General features: G+C 51.3%; 1 protein-coding gene across 1 annotated transcript in view; it reads right to left on the bottom strand.

Annotated features, from left to right (window-relative positions):
- The window catches only part of LOC121103724 (protein sidekick-1-like), a 409,695-nt gene that overhangs the window by 2,766 nt on the left and 383,997 nt on the right, over positions 1 to 22,932 (bottom strand). The window contains exons 19-21 of the mRNA XM_040634718.1: positions 20,383 to 20,481; positions 14,282 to 14,473; positions 10,828 to 10,949 (exon numbers count right to left, since the gene is read on the bottom strand). Of these exons, the coding sequence (XP_040490652.1) occupies positions 10,828 to 10,949; positions 14,282 to 14,473; positions 20,383 to 20,481 (413 nt within the window). The remainder of the gene's footprint in view (positions 1 to 10,827; positions 10,950 to 14,281; positions 14,474 to 20,382; positions 20,482 to 22,932) is intronic.

The following is a 22,932-nucleotide window of genomic DNA, read 5'->3' as shown; positions in this document are numbered from 1 at the left end:
CTTTCCTGGGGGATGAGTTGAACGATGATCCATGGAAGGTGGCGAATGCCCAGGAGGCGGCACAGGAGAGGGGTAGGATGGGGTTTCTGGAAAGATCTCACGGCCAGAGTCCTGGCAGTCGGAGTGAGAAGGGGGGCTGCAGACCTGCTCTTCCCCTAGATGAGGCCGTGTAAGCGTTGGCAGGTGACGTGGGTGAACTGGAGTATATTCCGCCAGGAGTTTGTAGAAAACTGCAGCAGAGTGTTGGCCAAGGTATTTAAAGAGACGCCCCTTCATTAATTTGTAAAGACATGCCCTTCACCATATGCCTTTGAGGTTAGCAGGAACAGGTTGCAAAAAAAAAAAAAAAAAAAAAAAAAAGCAGGATTGGTTTGGCCAAAAGAAAAAAAATGGATATTCATGCTAACAGTTGCCACATCATCATGAAATTTCCTTGGGATAACTTAACATATGATTGAAAAGCGGTCCAGCCTGTTCAACCCAAACTGAATGGATCAGGACAATGTAAACCAGGGTAGCGGTCTGTTGATGGAGTCAATCCAGAGGTTTGAGGAAAAGGGCACCTCTTTCACGTGGCCAAGCAGACACTGGAGAAGCGCGCATTGGCTCCATGACAGAACCCGCTGGGGGCTCCCAGCACACCACGCGGCGAAATGCCCATGGCTTGTCTTCTGTCTTCTTCTTGGCCGTTACTCTGTCCTAAGGAGCCCAGGAAAAGTCTATAATCCTTACCTTCGGGGCTTGGAACAGAACTTCTGCTTATAGATGTTTACTCTCTAGGAACATTTAAACACAAATCATCCAGATAATGAGCTTTGAGGGGAAAAATTCTCTTTGGGTTTTAAAGTATCAACTATCTGCACCACTACCAGAATTTTTAGACTGGCTGAGTTAATTTTAAAATACCTTGGAGAGAATATTTCTAAGGGACTTCCAGTTGGAGCAATAAGGCAGACAAGATAACCTTCAAGGTTAGCCTCTCGCCCCAAAGCCAGAGCAGTGCTGGGTTGGGTACGACAGATGTCTTCTCAGATGCCAGACCGATCACTGGCAAGCTAGGGATGTATCTCGAGGCTGACGTAAGTGGGAAGTGAAGCTGTGGCCAAACCTACTGCAGAATCTAACTGAGCACTCCCTGTGGGAGGAGACGCTCATAATAACCACAGCCTGTGGGCACAGAGAGAAACACAGTGGACTTGAAATGTGGACATAAGAACAATTATGACTGGCTCAGAATTAAGACATAATGATTAACTTAAGATTTTGATAACTTACATTTGCATGTTACAATTTTTAGGGCAGCTGGTAGGGGGAGGTAGGGTCAGGACCTGTGCAAAGGTATCCAAGCAGGTGGCAGCCCACTCAGGTGGGAGGACTGCCCACATACAGGGGGGTTTGGCAAATAAATAAATAACCGAGGTTAGAGGGAGCCAAAGAAAGGCTAGTGTAAACATGGAAAGGGGCAGCCTGAATAAACAGGTGGTACTAAACTGTATTTGGAGGTGTGATGTGAATTAGTGATTTTCAGCGTAAGTAGACAGATACAGAAATAGACCTAGGTGGAGACATGTATGCGCCTGACGGTGTGTATCTCCTAGCTCCACGCACTGGAGGAGGCCTGGACATCCAGTGGCAGTGAGCACATCTAATGCCCAGATCTTGGTTTCTAAGTACCACTCTCCACTGAAAGGACCCAAGGTTCCTTGGAGGAATGGCTGAAAAGAGAAGAATGAAGAAGAGGAGCCTGGAATACCTTGTTGTGATAGAAGGCAAGGGTGTGCTTAGAGTTATGGAGGCACGCGAGGAGAACACGAAAAGCAGGTGGAAGGGCCTCCCACTGGATAAATGCAGGAGAGCTAGAGCACCAACGGAAGTGGATTAGAATCTGTTAAGTGAAGTAGGAATCCATGAGTCTACACTGATACCAACAAACAAATGAATAAATAAATGGGAGGAGAAAAACTGTCTCCTACAGGGCAAGTCCAATCAACAAATGCAGAAGAAAAGATTGAATTAGAAAGGTGGCTACTTGGTGCCCTCATTGTGCTAATTAATCCAGGCAAGAAATTTCCGTTTCTTAGGACAAAACTAGTGGTTGTGAGTGGAAAGGAGAATGAGATTTTCACAGAATCTCAAAGTACCTCCCCACAGAATACTTACTAACTGTGAAGGGAAGGAAAGCAGTCCTACGGCTGAGAAACCTGGCAGAGGCCATTTTAATCACATGAGCTAGATTAACTCCACCAATCATGGGACCTGTCGATGTCTTATTCAACCCAACAGGATGCACTGGGAATAACCCAACATCACCTCTGTGACATTCTGACCAAAAATGGATGACCTGGCTCTAATTATAAAGAAATTTACAAATCCAAATTGAGGGGTCTTCTAGGAAACGAATGGCCTGTAACCCTCAAAATCGTTAGGTCACGAAATCGAGGACTGGCTGGGGAACTAAGGGGGACAGGTTGAAGGACCCTGGAGAGATGTGATAACCAGGGGCAGCACGTCATCCTGGGCTGGATCCTTTTCCCACCGAGAACACACTGGGCCAACTGACCAAACTTATATGGGGTCTCTGAGTGAAGGGAGCTCTTTGTAGTAATCTCACGACTTTTCTGTAGTTTTGAAATACTTTTGAGGTGAAAGGCAAACATGAACTTCAGGGAAATCTCAAACTCTAGGTAGAACCTTTAACTGATGGCTACAAGCTGAGCCAGTGGTGAGCCCAGCAGCCTGGGGCGCACACCCGGGGAGTCTGTGTTGCTGGCTGTGGGTACCGCACCTAGGACCTTCACCACATGGGACGCTATCAGGCAGACTTGGGGGAGCAAGACCCCTGGGGAAAGGCACAGAGGCTGCCCAGACCGTGCTCCCCTGGGGAACTGGAGCCTTTAAACCCACGGGACAAGACATGGAGAGGCTGGATCACCGCGTCCCGCTTGGAGACCCGGCACCCGGAGTCCCTGAGGGAGCAGCACAACAGGGACTGCAGCTCTTTTTCCACAGTGCCACCTGGAAGTTTTCACCCACAGGGCGATGCCCCAGCTCCGCCCCACTCGCTAAGGCTCAGCCAGGATTGGGAAACCCAGAGCACTTTGGGAAGACGCCCTCGCCCTTGAGGCTCTGCTCCGTGTCCAAGTTCTGTGTCAGCAGCCCTGCCTCTCACCCTGCCTGGAGGGCAATCACATCTTTGCTTATGAAAACTGGTGAGAAAATAAACTATTGATCTTAAAAGCCAAACCAACAGCCAGAAAAGGCCAAGTTCACTTATGAACACGAATACAACGATCTCAGCTCCAAACTAAACCAAACCAAAGAGCCATCATGATCAAGCTGTGTTTATCCCAGGAACACTGCAGTGGTTGAACATTAGACTATCAACATACATCATCTTACCAACAGATGATGGAAGAAAAACCATGAATGACTCAACAATGCAAAGTAATATTGTGATAAAAATAAACATTAATGACGTTTTTAAATCCTAAAAAAACCCCACAAACCAAAAAGTCCTAGCAAACTAGGATTAGAAAAGAGCTGTCTTAACCCGACATAGGTTAGCTATAAAAACAAACAAAAAACATACCATAAATGTTGTAAATGTCATAAATGATGATAAAACCTTAACAGAATTTCTTGAAAGTTAGTAATAAAACCACCACTGTTCTATCACTGCTCTAGTTCGATAGCCTAGGGGAGCAGCTCGGCCTCCCATCAAGATTACAGAATAAATAAATTAAAAGAAACAAAAAAAGAGAAACAGGATTTCAAAAGAAGACACAAAGCTGTCACTATTAACGGGTGATAGGACTTCCTTGTAGAAAACTAGGGTAGAATTAATAAAGTAAGAAGAGGAGTCTCAAGAGTTTCTGGCCCACAAGGCTGAGTGGCGGCTTCGTGCCAGTCATTCAAAGAAGAAAAATATTCAAAAATCAGTTGTAATCCTATATGTGAGCAGAATGTCAGAAAATGTAATTAAAATTACACACAGTATTTAATCTTCATGGCGATCTTGCAAATGGTACTGTTGACCCCATTTCACAGATGAGGAGATTAAGGCTTAAGAAATATGTCCAGGATCACAGAGCAGGGAAAGAGGGGGCTAGGAAAAGGGGGCACAGGTCTGCCTGGGGCAAAGCCCACACTCCTTTTACCACAGTTCTCGAGGCACGCTGGTGGCCCCTGACTTTTCCTGCATTTTTCAGAGCAGAGAGGGGGTGGGAATAGATAACCCAGTGCTTTTGCCAAGAGGAAAACCGCTGACGAACGTAGATTTAAACCAATGGAAAGGCGTATACGTGTCATGCTCCTGGGTAGAGGACCCCCCGTACTAAGACATCAACAAGAGTAGACAGAAAAGTCCTAAACACGGAAAATGGGGGGAGGGTGCACGGGTGTGTAGTGATGAGGGTCAGGAAGACCTTACCAGACATGAAAACACATTTTAAAGCCTCTATAATTAAACAATGTGGCATTAGTGCATGAGTACCAGCCTAATAGAACAGAATAAAAAGTTCAGAAATAAACCCAAGTGCATATGGGAATTTAATATTACAAATCAGGAGGAGGAAAAAAAATGGGACTTTTTATTAAATGGCTTTGGGATAATCACATAGCTGTTTGCAAAATTACAAAACCGCATTCATACCTCACTCCACATATAAGGACAAATTCCAAATGGTTGGGGAGCTAAACGCAAAAAAGCGACGCAAAAAAAACGCAAAAAAAAAAAGTGGAAAGTTAGGTGAATTCCTTTATAATCTGAGGGTGGGGAAAACCTTTCTGTGACTGACAACCCAAAAGCATGCAAGAAATGATTGATAAATTAGACTTGTATTTTTTTTTGGCATGGCACAAATTCATATATATTGCTGATGGGCGTGCAATGTGTTACCACCTACAGCAGAAGGATTTGGTAATGTCTAGAGAATTTACATAGACATTCACTGTCCCATCTAGTGATTCCACTCCCAGGAATCCATCCCAAAGATTCAAGATGATTATGCAAAAGGCAGAAGAAAATCTTTCGGGGAGAATAATGCCCCCACCCCGGGAACTCCACACCCTAATTCCTGGGACCTGTGAGCCTGTAACCTGACTTAGTAGATGCAATTACGGTTAAGAGCTCTGAAATAGGGAGATTATCCTGGATTATCTGGGTGGGTCCAGTCTATTCACCTGAGTCCTTACCAGTGTCAGCGGGAGGCAGGAGGGTGGTCATAAACAGGAGAGGGAAGGAGGAGGAGGAATGAAGCTCGAGAGGGACTGGACCTGTCACTGCTGGCTCAGGGAGTGCAGGAAGCAGGGCCATGGGCCAAGGAACATGGTGGCCATGGACCCTGGGGATGGTGACAGCCCACTCAGTTCTAGGACCACGAGGCAGTGAATCTGACAACACGTGAATGAGCCAGGCCAGCGATTCTCCTCTAGAGGCTCCCACACCCTGAGTTTAGTCCAGGAAATGCGTGTTGGCCTTGTGACCTACAGAAGTGTGAGCCAATGCGCAAGTGCTGTCTGAGCCACTAAGGGTCTGGTCATTTATGACGGCAGAAAGAAAAGGGGTGTGCACCACGAGGGGGTGCAGAGGACTCTGGCACGCGGGCACGGGGAGGACTGCGGCTGCAGGAAGGGATGCTGCAGGTCTGCCCACAGGACACACAGGGTCTTGGGATGTGGTGAAGAGAGCCAGGTGCTGTGTTCTGAGTGAGAAGCGAGGAACACAAACGTGTGTATTTGCTTATGTTGCAAAAAACAAGAAAGGGTAAACCGAAAACCTAATATGGGGCTTTTGGGGGACAGAGGCCATGGGGTGAAGCGGGAAAGAGGAACGTGAACGTCTCTGAATAGACCTTTTCTATGGTTTTGACTTTGAGCTCATGAGAATGAGTTACATGTTGGAAAATAAATTTCAAATATTTTAACAATTTTTTAAAGTAAAATGATTTTTCAAGAAAGCAGTCATTAAAAAAAGGAAGCAAAAGAACAAAATGAAACCCAGCCCTGAAATGAAAGGGCCTAGTTTTGTATGAAGTTGGTGACCCAACCACACAGAGAAAATAATGCAGAACCCAGTATTTTGACGGTACACCCATAGTGGAATACAGCCCAAGGACAAACACTTACAGTGCATTCAGCAGTCTATTGTAAGGAGTACCCTTGAAATTATCATTGTGAAACTCTTTGTACAAGAGTAGAAGAACGAACGTAAGCAATGATGTTAATATTTCTAAAAACACAATTTTACAAAAAAGGTATTTAACTGTAAATTCAAAGTTAAAGTAATCTTAAATTTGACTGGAAATACCAGCATGAACTCATGATGCTTCCTTTCTCTGTCCCCTGGAAAGGTCTAGAATGACCACTCAGAGGCAGTAAGCACCCCTTCCCCACCCGCAGTGCCCAGACTCTGGTCTTTAAACACCATCTGACACTAAACAAAACCAGATGGGAATGACTCGCTCCGAGCTTGAGCTGCAGGGCAGGAAGGCACAGGATGACCCCGGGACATCCTACTGTGTACGAAACCATCAAAGATTGGTATCTCCATGTCAGAAAGTCCAGAACATGGAGGGCTGCCCACTGGCTGAGATGCGCCAAGGTTATGTTCACAAAGAATAATGACTGTAGGTGATTTAAAAGCACTGAATATATTTCTAAAAAATATTCTTTCATATTGATAACTCAGGAAAAGAGATAGCAGGGATAAGGCAGAGAGAGAAGGAGGGAGGGAGGGAGGAGGAAGGAAGGAGAGAAGGAAGGAAGGAGAGGGGAGGGAAGGAGGGAGGGAGGGAGGAAGGAAGGAAGGAAGGTAGGTCTCTTTAATACTGGGAGTAAATGGGGAGCAGTCCCTTACTCTAAGACTGGGAATTCAGGAAAAGGACTTGGCATTTATCTTGCCTTCCTGTGTTCAGGGTAACTGACCTGCCTGAGGGATGAGGGGACGTGCTTCTTTTCAGATGATAGGAAACGGCCATTTTGAAAACCTTAAGAAAATGCTTAACTCCGGGAAGACCATCGATGGCTGAGACCACTAACTGCAAGGCTGATGGGGGAACGCGCAGCTGCAGGGATCTCGGCATCCCTGAAAGCGGGACGAGTGGCCACCACGTGTCCTGGCATGCTGCAGTGTGGGGCACACGGGCGCTGGCTGGGAACTGCACCAAAGTGGACACAGTCCACAGTCAGCCGTTACCCGTGTTCTGTGGCCCTGTGTTCCAGGGATCCACCCACATTCACCCCCTGGTCCAGAGGCAGGGGATCCTCTTCCTGACAACGAGTCACAGGCCTACATCATTCCCCTCCTTCATCTGATCTCCCGGCTGTTTCATCATCTCACATCATCACAAGAAGCAGAAGGGTGGGTACCGGACAGTGAGATGTTTTGGGAGAGAGACCATAGTCACATACTTTTACGATGGCGTAGTGTTATAACTGTTCTATTTTGTTATCGGTTACTCTTATTCATCTCTTACTGTGCAAGTGTATAAATTCCGTCTAGCTCTGTATGTCTGGGGAAAGACACAGCACACACACGGTCGGCGCTACCCCAGTTTCAGGCATGCACTGAGGCTATTGGGATGTGTCCCCCGAGGATATGCTAATCGAGGTTTTGGAGTGAACTCCCAGTGTTCAGGACACATGGGCCGAGGGGCAAGTGACAGCCAAGGAGGTAAAGGGTGCCCCTCCGACGCGGGACAGCCAGGGGGTAGCTGGCTGGGATTGGTCCACAGGGCGCTGGCATGGGAACAAAGCGGGGGGGGCTCTAGATGAAGGGTCTAAACCTACAAAGACAGAAGGCAGACACATGGTTGCTGGGGCCGGGCTGGGGGTCACAAAGGACACACGGAAACTTCTAGGGGTGATGGGTTTGCGCGTCGATTTGATCCTGGTGAGGGTTCCACAGGACTATGTGCATCTAGGTAAAAACTTATCCAATTGTACACTCTAGAAATACAAGTTTATTATATGCCAATTAACCACTGATATAGCTGTTAAGAAATTTCTTTAAACAATTTATGAATCATGACAATCAAATGCATAGTGTCAAGTTTCCTGTGGATCTTGCTTTCATCAAAACCAGAGTAAGAAGATATTCTTGGAAAATTTGGGGAAATATGAATGTGGACTGATTATTAGATGATATTAAGGAATTTTTAAATTAATTAATTAATTAATTATTTTATTTATCTATTTGACAGAGAGAGAGCAAGAGCGCATGAGCAGGGGGAGTGGCAGATGGAGAGGGAGAAGCAGGCTCCCCAGTGAGCAGGGAGCTGATGTGTGGCTCGATCCCAGGACCTTGAGATCATGACCTGAGCTGAAGGCAGACACTTAACCGACTGAGCCACCCAGGTGCCCCCTGATATTAAGGAATTTTTAATTAATCTTATCAGGTGTGATAGTGGCATTATAATCTTGAAAGTATCCATATTTTAATGTAAAGTTTTTACCGAAGGCAATACAGACATACAGACAAGCACTCTATGCACAGGTCCATGCGCAGGATAAGTACACAGACGTCACCCACATCCAGACCGGGAAGCAACATTCCCAGAGTGCCGGAGGCTCCAGCTGCCCTCTCCCCCACCGGGGAACCCCAAGACCCCAGGGGGAGACAGGACCCCAACACCAAACATTACTTTATCTTATATTGGAACTTCATATAAGTGGAATCGGTGTTGACTGAGAACACGAGTCTGGCTTTGTCTGCTCAATGTTATGTCTGTGAAATTCACCCATATTGCTGTGCGCACATAGAGACAGAGACACACCCTGAAAATGTCGTGGTGAAATGACGTGCGGTCTGAGATGTGCTTTAAAACACTGCAGTCAAATCAAACCATCATGCCTACACCTTAGACAGGGATGTATGTGTGCCGGTTATTTCTCAATGACACTGGGGGGAGACAATGTACAGATGTGTGTGTGTGTGTATATATATATAAAATTATGTACATGTGTATCTAATATATATATAAAGAAGTTAGACTACCTAACCAGATTAGCTGCTAACGTCACCATTCCACACAAATACGACCACATCACTTTGCATAAATGACTTCATATAATACAGATACTACATTTGATCTGCTTGTTTGCATTAAATAATATGCGTGTGAACATCTTCCTATGTCAACACGTCAATGAATGTAGTCTTTACTATATTTTTCACAGCTGCATTTAATGGCATAAAAGCATTAAAAAAAAAGACCAAACGCACCTCAGCAACAATGAAAGGGGAGCTAGATGGATCCAGGTAATAGAACAGATGAATCTAGGTCATGGGTACGTGGGAGTTCGTTGTGTTATTGTCTTTCCTCTTGGGTATGTTTACAATTTGTTATGTTACAAACATAAAGCTGTGGTTATGGGACAGCGGCGGAGAGCAGACACTGTGGCGGAGAAGTGGTTCTGTACCCACCACGTGGCTTCCACTTCTCGGGAAAACTAAGCCGCTTCCCAGACTCTCTGGCGTGTGCCTGGAGGCTCGCGACTGAATCCTGGTAAACAGAATCCACACAGAAGTAGCGTGCTCCCGGCTGGCCCCGGAGGCAGCAAGGAAAGCCCCTGTTTGGGGAGCCCCCAAGATATTGGCCTTCCTACGTCATTGCAGCCCAGCCGAGCCTGACACGCGGGTCTGAAGCTTGCAGACCCGCGTCCTTGGTATTCATGGGGCTCAGCTGTGCCGGGACCAGTGACACCGAAGACGGCACCACATGCCTCTGTATTCCCTGCCCAGCTATTTCTGATGGACTTGAGATGCTAGAACTGGTTTTCATGAGACAAAGTGATTTTCTCCTGTGTTTTCCTCTATGTGTTTTAAAGTTTGCTTTTATCATTTTGGTTTTCATTCACTGGGGACCTCTGTGGATGTTCTGCTGATTTTTTCCTAAGGAAATAGTTGCTCCAGCCTCCTCTATCGATAAGCCCCAACCAGCTGGCTTACACTTCTAGATTTCTGCATCTGTTTTCAGAAATCATTGCTTAATCAAAGTTTTGAGGATGTATGTGGACTTGGTTCCTTAATTTACGGCCAATTTCCGAGAGTGAATTGTCTTACAACAGAATACAAGCATAGTGACGGAAGTCACTGGGATTTAACCAGAGACAAGAATATTCTGACACTTCTACTTCCACAGTTTGTCTCTTCAGCTTTTTATCTCCTGCTCCTGTTGGAAGAGGATACCGTGGCTTGTGTGGTGCTCCCCAGTCCCAGGAAACCCCATGTCCGGGACCCTGTGTGATGTGTGCCTGGGGCTCCTCGAGCCCAGCGCCTCCCCACTCTTCCCCACACTGGCTCCAGCCCTCGGGCCTCCCTGCTGGTCCTCAGCTGTGATGTGTGTTCCTTTGTCCCAAGATGGAAATTCCTCCTTTTTGTGTGCTGCCTGGAACAGTCTAGGGAACAAACATGCTCTCTACACATTGCAGATGCATTCACTCATGGGATAGACAAGTTGTACCAAAAAATCATCTTATTTGTACATTTGGAGCTTATTGTTACATGGAATTCAAAAGAAATAAATCAGTGATGCTATCCAATTTGGGTACCTAGTTGGAGTCAGAACTCAACCATGAAGCCCTCTTATCACTCGTTCTATGGTCCATTCAGACCCCAGCCTAACATCCTGGCTCTCTTACCTTTCCACGTCCTGCCCCCAGCAGCCCATCATCTCCAGTCTTCAAACCCGTCCTTCAAACTCCCTGTCCCGAGAGTCACTGCGCCCCTGACCAACCATTCTGTACACATATCAGTTCCCTGCCGCTCACGCACAGGGCCCCTAGGAATCTCTGGAAACCCTGCCGTCTGCTCCCATGAGAGCATACCTGACCCTCTACGATCCACCTGGAGATGGAGGTCTTCCCGTCATAGCCCGGTCGGAACTGAAGAGTGGCTGAGCGGGGGCTGATGTTGGAAATGACCAGATTGGACGGGGCGCCAGGGAGCTCTAGAGACAAACGAGAGACAAGATGTGGAGATGCAAGTTCCAACAGCTTAGGAAATGCACCAGACATGTCAGCGAGTAAATGGTTTCAAAATGCCTGGAATTGTTTTCAAAACCATGTAAGTGAGAAGCGCTGCTTCTCCGGGAACACAACCACCACACGATCCTCACGTTGGCGGGGGGGGGGTCGTGCATCAGGCCCCATGCCTCTGAGGGAGATGAGGACACATATCCATGTGGCCCCTGGATGATCTGCTCTAAAGGTCAGGACTTACTCATCTCCGTGCACAGCAGGTAATTAACAGATACTCGTTGAAGGAAGAAAGGACGAATGGATGTGATTCTTCCAGGCTCCGAGAAGAACACAACCAAATGTCCGCCCTCCCCTTGGTGATGACCGTGATGCCAGGGCAAGCAGAGTGGGGCGGGTGGGAGACAGCGGGTGCTGCGTATGGCTGCCAGGTGTGTGGGTCCTGAGCCTTAGGACCTGGGTCTGGTTTCCAAGACAACCGCATTCAAGTGAAAGTGCAGAGCTCTCCCCACTCTGAGTTCAGTTGCTCTGGCAACTAAATGGGGGGAGAGGGGGCTCTGATGGGCTCCCATCCAGGGAGGTTACCTGGGGCTGCAGCCTACTCATTGAATAGAGAGCTTCGGGCAGGCTACCCCTGTTCCCCCCACCCCAAGAGCCTGTCCCACTTGGAAGTGAAATACCGCAAGTCTGGGAAAAGCACTGGGCAACACAAGCTACTCTAGAGAAAGACAGTGGGATGGAAGGAAGGAGAGAGGGATGATGTGCAGGGAGTGGGAGCTGCGTGCTGCCTGCATGGTGTCTGAGGGACGCCTCCTGGTCTGCCCGCCTGTGGTGGGGGGTGGGGGGGCGGGGCTGGAAACCGGGACTTGCAGAGGGGCAATAAAACTGCTTTAGTGATCCGTTCGGCACTGGCACAGGCAGGGTCTCTGGGACCTCAAGGGGGCTTTCCACATCTCATGCAATGAATTTGAAGCAGAAAATGTTGAAATCAAAGGACAAGTGACTCTTGTCTTTGTATGTCTCAGCTCACTGGATTCTCTCAACGGTGCTCCAGACATGAATGGCTGTGGAGTTTCAGCACAGCCAGTGGCACAGGGCCCTCCAGAGAGACGGTCGTTGTGTTTGCTTTCCGCCGACACGCGGGGTGCTCGGGGATGCCCTGGGATCCATCCCCAGCTACGGGTGACCTGACCTCTAGGGGACGCGGCAGCCCCTCCACTGCTTCCTTCACCTTTAGTTCATCAGGGTTTACTTAGCACCGTGGGGCCCTCTCCCCCGAGTTCTCGCTCTGCGGTGCCTCCGGAGGTCTGCCAGCCTGCTCCCCGCCGCGGCTGGACGGAGCCCACACCATCCACGGAAAGCTGCTCACATGTGCCTGCTCTGCCTGCATTACTGTCGGCCTCTGTGAGAGACAATTCTAACAAATCCAGCATCAGGCCACCATCACTAGTTATTAGTGTTAGCAATGTGGTTTTTTTTAGAGAGAGAGAGAGAGAGCGAGTGTGCACGAGCCGGGAGGGGCAGAGGCAGAGGGACAGAGAGAATCCCAAGCAGGCTCCCTGCTCAGGCAGGGGCCCGATGTGGGCTTTGATCTCACCACCCTGAGACCATGACCCTCGCTGAAATCAAGAGTTGGACGCTCAATCCACTGAGCCACCCAGACGCCCTGAGAGCGTTAACAATGTTTTCAACGTGTGCTGTGGGAACCGGCTGTTTACATGGAATGAACAAATCTTCCCATAAGCCAAAGACTTCTTTCTTTAAAAAAGTAAACTTATCTTGTCAATGCCTTTAAACAAACCGAGGGCTTCAGAGGGGAGGGGGGTGGGGGAATGGGATAGGCCGGTGATGGGTAGTAAGGAGGGCACGTATTGCATGGGGCACTGGGTGTTATACGCAACTAATGAATCATCGAACTTTACATCAAAAACCAGGGATGTACTGTATGGTGACTAACATAATAAAAAAATATTATTATAAAAAAAAAATACCGGATTGCCTCAAAGTATGGTCCCCAATGAGCAGTGTCTGCACACCCGAGAACCGCTCCAGAGGCAAATCCTCCAGCCTCGCCCCACCCCCGGGGGCCCAGCAATCTGCTTTATGAGAAGCCCCTGGGGTGCTGCTGTGAGTGACAGCGCCCCCCTGCTGCCTCAGAGGGAGGATATGGTGATCTATGCTCCCCAGCGGGCACGGCAGGTGGCCACTGGCCTCTAGAAAGTGTCCTATGAGCTCGCCCTGCTCAGGGGGAGGAAGCACCGCGCCTCATCCTTCCACCACACACAACTTGGAGGACTGCTGGGCACTCTCCAGATGCGGTCCCTGGGAGGAGGACACACTTGTTTCTGTGCGGATTTCTTTCCTTACTGTGTTTTATGTGCTTTGCATCCTGTCCAAGAAAACAACTGGGCTCTGAACACGGGTCTGGAGGTGGAGGACGTCATAGGAGGAAGTGTGACTTCGGAGAGAGCTTCAGAGCCTTATCCTCAAAGACCAACCCGCAAAAGACAAACTGACGTCTTTTAAAGAGCAAGAGACCTCACAGCTTTAATTGCAGAACTGAACCGAGAGCCCCACAATACTTTCTCACATTCCCTCGTATTTGTGAATTCCCAGGAAAAACACTTTTATTTTAAACATAAACTTTAAAATCAGGGAGAAAAGAGTTGAGTGCAGAGTTCCAAAGCCGAAATGAAAGTGCTGCACGTTTAGAAAGAGAATCTGCATTTCAAAAAGGACAGGACACCAAGGATCCCCTGCACCCACACTGCAGAGGGATGGGCGATGGGCAATGGGCTGCAGAGGCCAGCACTGGGCTAACACCCTCCCCAGCCCACAGGGACGCATCTGCCTCCCTCTGTCTTCAAGGCCTTCCCTTCCCTCCCACCTCCTCTTACTCCCTTTTCTTACTGCAAACCAAATCTCCATTGTCTCACTGAGTGAATAAAGCTTTCTGCTTCCTAGTCTTGGTATTAACATCCATGCCTCCTCCTGCTCCCTCCGGAGGAAGCTTGCATCTGTCTCCCTGTGCATGGGCCCGGACCGATGGTCTCCTTGAAGGGCAAGACCTTGGGGCCAGCTCGCTCCTTGGGGCATGTCCCTCCAGTCCATGCCCCAACCACAGACGCCAGAGGACAAGGTCCACGTTGGGTCACAGTTCACTTGCCACCTCACCGCCCCCGCAGGAAGAGGACACCCCTCTTCTGAAGGACCCAGGGCTGCGCACAGGGCTGCCATCCACCCAGAGCGCTAGTCATCTTGGAGCGCCACGCCCTTAGAGATATGGCCATAGGGTTTTACTGACCTGGGGGCACTCCAGAAGAAATGGTGGACGAAGTGGCTAGGCCAGTCCCCGCGGCGGTGACAGCAGCCACGTCAATGGTGTAGGTGGTGAGCGACGACAATCCTTTGATTTTGTACTCGTGAGTTGTGTTACTGAGGGTGTGGGTGAGCCGGGAGCCGTTCCTACCATACACCTCCCAGGAAACCTGGTAGCCTGGGGAGCGAGAACACAGGGTTAGCTGCGCCGTCCGGAAGCCGCTGATGTCGCGGAGGATCTGAAAGGGCACGAGAGCCTGGCAGGTGTGCTGGAGCTGGGTGGGAACCTGCTGCCCTGAGCACACAAGACTCCGGGCCGGGCCCCTCCTGCACCCACGGGCTTCCTGTCCCCCCACCACCCAGTGGACTGCGGGAGCCTGGGCCGCCTGCGCACGGTGACCCCAGCACCCCAGCTGGCTTGAGGAAAGATGAGTGACAGCCACCAGCCTGCGGTGCCTGATTTCATCTCGCGTCAGACTGTGGGTGCGTTTCATCAATATTTCCATTTTTATACGCTGATATTTTCATTACACACCACTCTAAATCAGGAGCTTGCTCCTGGCTTGCTACTAATTTGTGGAAACACTGCCACTTTTTCCCTCCTGAAATGATTGATAGATGCTCTCTCCCACACAAAGTGTTTTTCCTAAAAAGTCCCTCTCTGCCTGAGTTCTGCTGCGTCCCCACTTTCTGAGCCTCCTCTTTTCCTGGCAAAATTTGATTTTCCCCTGGTCTCTCTTCAGTCCAGTGGGGCCTCATGACCACAATTTATTCAGCCTCGGATTCCACCGCAACTTGAGGCTCAGAGAGAAAAGCCCCAGCAAGATCCCGAATCAACCCCCCCGTGGAGGGAGGTTTATGTGGTTAGAGACCCAGCAGAGCGTCTTCTAAAGTGGAAGACAGTGATGGAAGGCGCTCGCGGGTCCAAAGGCAAGGGGAATGGCTGAAAACGCTTGCTCTTCCTTCTTTCCAGTCAATAAACTCAGGAATACCGAAGCACCAAGAGGCGTCTTAAAGCTCATTCTGATGAAAGCAATAAATATAGTTAGAAACTTGTGCTTGTAGGTAAACAAGAATTTAGAGAGCATCTCGGGACTTTAATATTTTGAAAAAAAAATTAATGTCAGAAGCTGCTGCCCGTCTGCAGTCCCACAGCCCAGCGACTCGTGCGCGGACACCAGGCCCACAGGCCGGATGGTGCTGACGGGACATCCGGGGAGGGCAGCACAGGGGCAGCGCTGGGCACCTCCATGCACGTGCCATCTCTCCCATTACCTTCTGGTCTCCACCCAGGCACCTGTGCTCTGCGCAGCCCATCTGGCCATGGCTGCCCCAGACCTCGCCTCTCCCACATGGTGCTCGAGCTGGCAGACCGCCCACTGCCCTGGACCCTCCGGACCTCAGACTCTCCCTCCTCACCCTCCTTGTGTCCCAGGTCCAGCCTCCCCCCTCCTCAGTGCACCAGACCAATCAGTTCATTTTGTCAACTGAGAATTTTGGACCTAACGGAACAATTAAAAATCGAGCCTTCTGGGCAATGGGTATCAACAGCTTCAAGTACCCAGAGTGTTCCCAATGTTCCTGGGGTGTGCTGAGCATGTCACCTATGTTAGTTCATTCAGTCCTCACAGCAGAACTTCCAAATCACTACACCTGTTCACAATGGAGAACACGAAGGTTCAGAGAAGTTTGTGAACTTGCTGGAAGCCAGCAAGGGTTTCTAGGGTTGGCCCGGGCTCCACACTTCCCCACAGAGCCTCCGTCCATGCACGGCCTTCTCTCTGAAGCGCGGATGTGTGCACACCTGACTGCCACCTGACCTCGGTGGGTCACACCCGATACATCGCTGAATGGTTTGGTCCTGGGAGTCTTCCCTGAATGTACAGGAGGAGAGGACTTTGTTTTAGGTTCCAAGCGTGCCTGCCAGATAATTTTATTTGTTTAAAAGCTGTTCTTGATAAAAATTTACAAAAATATAGCATGCTGCTTGTCGTGGCAACCTGGATCCCAAACCCAGAGCTTCCAGCGTCCTTGGTAGGGCAGCGTGGCTGGGGTCTGTTACGTCAGGCCTGATACACAGGTGGGCTGGCGTTGTGGACACAGACAAAACCAAACGACACAAGCAAAGCCCCCACGGCAAGAAAGCACGGCCCGGACACATCGCGGGGAACAGCACAGGAGGCTTGCCGCACATGGATGGATGGGGGGGAAGCCTCACATGGATGGATGGGGGGGCACGTGGTGGGTGGAGGGGCACTCAGATTCCTGCACCACTCCTCGGGGGGTGTGTGGCAGCTTGGGGCGTCTCACCTGCTGCAGCATGCCAGAGGAGGAGAGGCCGCCCCGCCGGCGCCGGGCGCCTTCGGCGGGTGGATGTCCTACCTGCTCCGAACGGTGCCTGAGACTAACAACCGCGGCAGCTTCAGAAATAATTTTCTGTTGATCTGAAGTAAATGCTCTACAAGAGAGCAGTACACCCAATCACAAGCTGTCTGTCTGCATCCTGGCCCTCATAAATCAGACTTTGCGCAGGGAGAGGGGAAGACGCTGGAATTCACAATAAGCGCAGTGGGCAATTTGCTCTCCGGCCGGCCGCCCCTGCTTGGGGCTGCGCTCTCTTTCTGGCCCTGAATTGACAGGGAGGCCCGGGGCTGCTCCGTGTGCCTATGGCTGGTAAGGGATGGCTTCCCCCAGGTGTCTGGACCACCCGGCACCCCATGCAGAGGACCACCCCGGGCCGCTGTCGTCCGCCCTGCAGCCGCTCCAACAGCAGCTGCGTTAACAAGGAGGCTCGGGAAGGACAGTCTGTGGTTTTCCGAAGCTGGCTTTGCCCACAGATCAGACTTTCCTTCTGCTCCTCGGTGAGCTACTCGGCCCGGAGCCTGGGATAGACTCTGTGCAGCGGCTGGCACGCCCCGCCTGGAGCCCCGTCTGTGGAGGGTACAGACCTGTCTGGGGGGCAGAGCGAAGGCCTCGCTGAGGGCAGGGGTCACCGGGGAGGTGGCTGGAGGGATGAGCTGTGAGGCCCAGGGAACCATAGCCATTGGGTTCAGCTCCTGTAGGCCCTCTCCCTCGGCAGCCTCCCCCAGAGCTCCTGGGACGCTGGGCACACTTCATAGCACGCATGGAAAAGACAACAGCACAGGCCAGACAGCGCCAAGGCGGGGACCAAGCGGCCGCTGGGAGGGAGTGCAGAGCATCTCCCATGCTGTCGTGGTGGTGCCGCCAGCCCAGGACCCCAGCGGGCAGCCGTCAGAAGGCCAAGCTCCACGTAGACTACAGGCTGCTGCTTGTAACGACACATACTTGTTTAAATAAAATACGAAAATGAGTTCATTAAGCCCTATTAGCTGGCGAGAACAGAGGATCATAAATTGGAATATTGGCAACCACCGCTCAGCCGGGAAATGCTGGCTCTGCTTCACCACAGGTGATGACGTGCGCCTGTGGGCTTCCCCGAAGATTTACACCAGGAGTGAGGCGTGCCGTGTGAGCACGTGTATCTGAAGGAACGGAAGTCTCCGTGTGCATACGTCTACCCAGGAGCCCTAGCCAGGTCTCTGAGGCTCGGCCGTCGTGATGCCCACAGCCAACCAGGCAGCCGCGGACGCCCGCCTCTGAAGTTGATGGGGAGCGCAGGTTTCATTCCAGCCACAGCACCGACCGGTCCCCAAGGGGTCTGCCGGAGACTCTGCTTCCGAGGGCAGTGTCCCTCTATGCGCTTTTGGTGATTTTGCTTTTTTCTTTTCCTTAGCACTGCCTGGCTTGCTTTTTCCTCCCTCTGTATGGCTTAAAGCAAAGTCAAACTAAACGGGCTCCCTTTTCTGCCCATCCCCCACTGCGTTCGGTTCCTCCGCTCCGGGCGGCGGGCAGGAGACCTCTGTGATTTTGCACACTCGCACTGGCGATCAAGGGCTGAGAGACTGCAGAATACATATCCTGGCTCCTGCAGTCCAGTTCCAGTAGTGACTTCTCCCCTTTCCTGGAGTTACTATATTACTGACGGTGAGTATTTCAAAGCATCAGATCTGAGGGCAGAACCAGACCCACACATGTACTCTGGTTAAAAGTCAGGGAGACAGGTGCCCTCTGTTGCATGGTCTGTAGGGGGCTCTGGCCTAACAAAGGCAACTACCCGGTGTTTTGCAGACAAGAAGGGGGAGGGGTTGGCACCAGGAGCTTTCCTGACTAATGGGAGAGAAAAGAGGAGTTAGGGGAGGAACTCAGTCCCCAGGCTATGCCTTCGGGCACCCAGGACACTGTCCCGAGCCCCAGAAACAGCTCAGGGGCACAGTGATGCTGGGCACCACCCACCTGCATCCCCGGGGGACAATGGAGAGCTGGAGCCTGAGCTGTTTCCAAGTTCAGGGTCAGGGTGTGCTATGTGCCTGTCTGTGGACACATCCTGTCTTTGACAAGCTGAGTTTCTGGTGGTTTCTGTGACACAGGAGCACATACAGCATGAAGACAGATGTGGGAAATTAAGGTGGTGGGGCCCACTCTGATCCCACGTTCAAGAAGGTGGGCAGAGACCGATCCCATCAGGAACATCAGAAACACACATCTTACTTGTTTGAAGAAGGAAATACTGCTCTTTTAGTTCATTTCAAACAGCTATTGTTAGCATATAAATCAGTTGTTTGCACCAAGTGACCTCAGAAACAGCTGTCAGGTGCTTCTTTGGCCCTGGGTACATTGAGAGACTTGGCGAGAGGCTGTGACTGCAGGAAGATGGGAAACTCTCTCCGGTTTGGGGTTAGGAGCACGGTTCGAATCCCACCACCGGCACACTGAGGATGTAGAGGCCAGAACATGGACACTCGCATCCAGGTGCTGGCCCAGTCCCCTGCTGGCCGTGGGACCCTGGGGCAGCACCACCCACGGTCTCAGGTGGGGGTTGTAGGAGGTGCTTTGTGTGGGGCTGAGCTGTGACACTAAGGTGCCGGCACGTGGAGGTGCCCATGGCCGCCACTGCTGCTGTCCAGACACAGTGGGGGGAAGGAGCCCTGAGTCCCGAGGCCCAGGCTCTAAGTGGACTCACAAGCAGGATGGACATGACTCGCTCAGGAGCTGGGTCCCCCTGAAGGCTTAGAGGGCGGAGGCAGAAGGCCCAGACGTGACAGGAGGTGCTGCAGGCAGAGTCCCAGAGAATGCCTGCCACAGACTGAATGTCCCAGACCCACTGGCTGAGTGGTGGGAACACGAGCGGCTGGCTTGACATTTCAAGTAATGCTCACGAAATGGATGGGGCCGCTGGCAGCTGTGGCCCTAGTGCCTCCTCCCTGCAGGCCCACAAAGAAATGGAGGGTCTAGGAGGTAAGGCGAGGCTCCCACCTTCCCCTGATGCCGAAGCCACCCAGAATGTTTTTTTTTTTTTGAAGCCAAGATTTAAATTTAAATTTAAATTTAACCTTTCAGGTTAAAACTCTTCTCTTTCCCAAAAAATCATCAAAGCCCCACAAAAAACACCTGCAGCCTGAGAGGAGTCTCTCTGGTGGACCTGCAGGCTGGCTGTCCTCACCTCAGGTCCCCGGGGGGCGCTGGGCAGAGGACAAGGGGAGCCGGAGCCAGGATGCCCGGGCTCTGCTCTGGCACCCTGGTTCGGGCAGGGAGGGACCTGGCTGCTGCCTGATCGCAGCATTTCAGTGAAGCGTCTGTACCCGGTTGGCATCCTGTGCTCGTGTGCTGAAGGAGGGCCTCTCCGGGCCTCAGCTTCCTCTGTCAGCGGGACATGATATCGGCACAAACCTTGCCGCGTCGCAAAGAGAACCGTGGGGCACGGTGAGTTTGAGGGGATGTGCCATGAAATGCCGATTTTCCCCGATGAAAGGCTTTAGAGGTTTGTTAAGACTCGGAGGCTGAGGCCCATGGAGGGAAATGCCCCCAGGGAGGTGGGGTCTGGGGCATGCGGTGCCAGGTGTGGGGACTGAGCCCTTGGCCCTCTGCTGATGGCCAGGCAGACGTGTCCACTTCCCAGAGAGGCCACCAGCGCCCGTCCCCTGGCCATCTGGGCTGTTTACAGTGATGCCCATCTCCCTTGTTGGGGTGAACTTGTTTTTCATTTTTCCCAAAGACAGGGATACTAACCTGTAATGATGCCATTTTTCTCCAGAGGCTCCTGCCAGCTGACCTTGAGGGATGTGTCCAGAATCTCCGTGAAACTCAGATGTCCCACAGCTCCTGGTTCTAGCAATTAAAAATAAAATAAAATCACCTGTTTACATGAGCGCCCCCTTCTCTCTTTGGGTCAGATGTGAGTGGAAAGTTCTAACCAGGGAAGGGAAATGGGAGCCTGGGCTGGGGCCCGCAGGCCGAACTTGAAGGAAATGCCAGTAAAATCCCAGAAGAGGTGAGGGAATTCAAGGTGTAAAAGGCATCCTGGTTCTGGGCACATAAATTGTTTTTCTCGGCCACATCCCAGCCATGCCGAGAACCAAAGACAGGGAGCAGGAGACTTACACACACCTCATTCTCCTTCTCTTTGATCTACTATAATGAGAACAAGCAGGCTGGCTGGGTCCTGAAAAGCAGGGGCTGGCACCCAGTGTCCCCAGACATGCCTTGCAGCGAGTGTCCAGCTGGGGTGGGGTCCCTGCTGCTCTGTGCAGCCAGGGTCACTCACCCCTGGCCGCAGGGCCACGCCCGCAGACCTGACCCAGAGCTCCAGGCTCCCCGCCTCCACCCCCTCTCCCCCTGAGGGGCCTCGTGGGGCAGGGTGCTGTGAGAAATTCCAGCAACAATGCACTCCTTTGCCAGGAATTTCTTTGTGTGCAGCTGTGGAGGACAGAGGCGCAGTGTCGTGCGATAACGAGGAGCTGCTGGGTTGGAGGCCTGTCCCCGGACGTTAGCTGCTACTCTTAGTTTCTAGTTGTCTTACTATCCCAACACAAAGTCATTTCTGAGATGAACTTTCTGCCACTTTAAAAAGCTCCCGGAGAAAAAGTTCGAGAGGCCCCACGTGCGGTGAGCAGTCCAAGGTCATGGACGCTCAGATCCAGGGGCCCTGATGAGCCTTCTGCCTGGACCCCTCGCCTGCTTTGCAGCTCTGGTGTGCAAGGCCAGGCCCGGTCCGTGAGGGCGAGGAGCCCCTGCCTGCGGGCCCTCTCACAGGGCTGCTTCCTTCCCCGCTCTGCAGGGGTGGGTGTGGGGGGGGCAGTGGGGAAAAGGAAATGCTTTATGGGAGGCTGGAGTCTGGGACGGCATGGGGATGGGGTGAGGGAAGGGGACGGGGAGGGGCTCCACCACTGATGGAGCCGGGCGTGGGTCGGTTGGTCGTTTCCTCCAGCTAGTGGGGCTGCTGGCTCAGGTCTGTTCTGCTTGGCTCTGCAAGGCCCCACAGGCCTCCCCCTCCCCGGGCCCAACTCTGAAGACTACACTCGAGACTACACTTGACCGGGTCAGGGAGAAGGACCGGGTCAAGGAGGCTGGAGGGGCAGAATCAGAGACAAAGGAGAAACAGAAGGAGAATGGGGAGGAGCCAAGGGACCCACTCGCTCAGCAGAGACCGATTAAGCACATGTCCCGTGCTTGGCGAGGACACCAGGCTCCTCCTGAGCCGCCCCTGCCTTGGGACTCCCCTGCTCGGGCCCTGAATGTGCTACCCCGAGGTCTTTTTAATCATACCGCACGCAATATTTCAGCTTGAAACAGGAGAGCATGAAGACAAGGGTGCTGGTTGTCCTGCCAGAGAGCAGAGCTGGGGGTATCCCCACAGAGAAGCCTCACCCCTGCTCTGGCTACTGTGGGTCTTGCTTGCATGGATGGCGGATTCGGTACCTGCTTCTCGGCGGCACTTGGATAAAGCTTCCTAACACAACTTCTAGTTAAAAAAGAAAAAAGATGGAAACAGCCTCAGCAAATAACACCCATCTGGGTGAAATTTCCAAAAGACGTTTTACGGGTAAGCTCAACACTGACAAAGGGCACTATCCGAGCCGGGAAGACGGTGACATAGAGTGGCTGTTGAATCCAGCTCATCTTGTCCACGTTTGAGTTTTCAGAAAGACATTCTGACGGATTTTTGAACGGACTTGTTCTTTCTTCGATCGATAGAGCAGCAAAGAAAGCTTTTTGCTCCTTTTATATTCTGTGTTTCTGCTTCTTGGATTCCTGCCCAAATCTGCTGTCCTCTAGCTCTGCTGGAACCAGCTGGCAATGTCTCGGCTTAAAATTTATATTCTGTTTCCTCTTTACTGCGTTGCCCCCCCCTCCCTACCCCACCCCCCAGTTCTTATCGAGTCCGAGCTGTGGAAAAGGAGGCCTGCGGGGCGCGGAGCCAAGGGAGGTGCCCTGAGCCGGAGAGCACGGGGGCGGGGGGGGGGGGCAGGCCTCAGCACCCGCCGGGCTGAGCCATCTGCCCTCCCTCAACCTTCCCGTGACACGGTCCCCGCTCCGAACAGCATCAATAGCTATCGAAAATTGTGACTCCGTTAGAAAAATTCTAAAACGATGACATCACTTCCAGTTTTCTCAATTTCCCAGAAAGAAATTTCCAATTTCTCTTTTTACCTACTAATGGTGGGCAAAAATGCACTTAAGGTTGTTTCCTGGCCACAGAGCTTAATGGGATGTCTCTCCACCATGCCTGTCGGCTTGCTTAACTGCCAAAAATTGGGCTTGCTTTTTTTTTTTTTTTTT

The sequence above is a fragment of the Ursus maritimus genome, unplaced genomic scaffold, assembly GCF_017311325.1.
Source record: "Ursus maritimus isolate PB19 unplaced genomic scaffold, ASM1731132v1 scaffold_2, whole genome shotgun sequence".
NCBI classification, from domain to species: Eukaryota; Metazoa; Chordata; class Mammalia; order Carnivora; family Ursidae; genus Ursus; species Ursus maritimus.
Note: the sequence above shows the minus strand (reverse complement) of the source record. Positions and strands in the feature narration are given on the sequence as shown.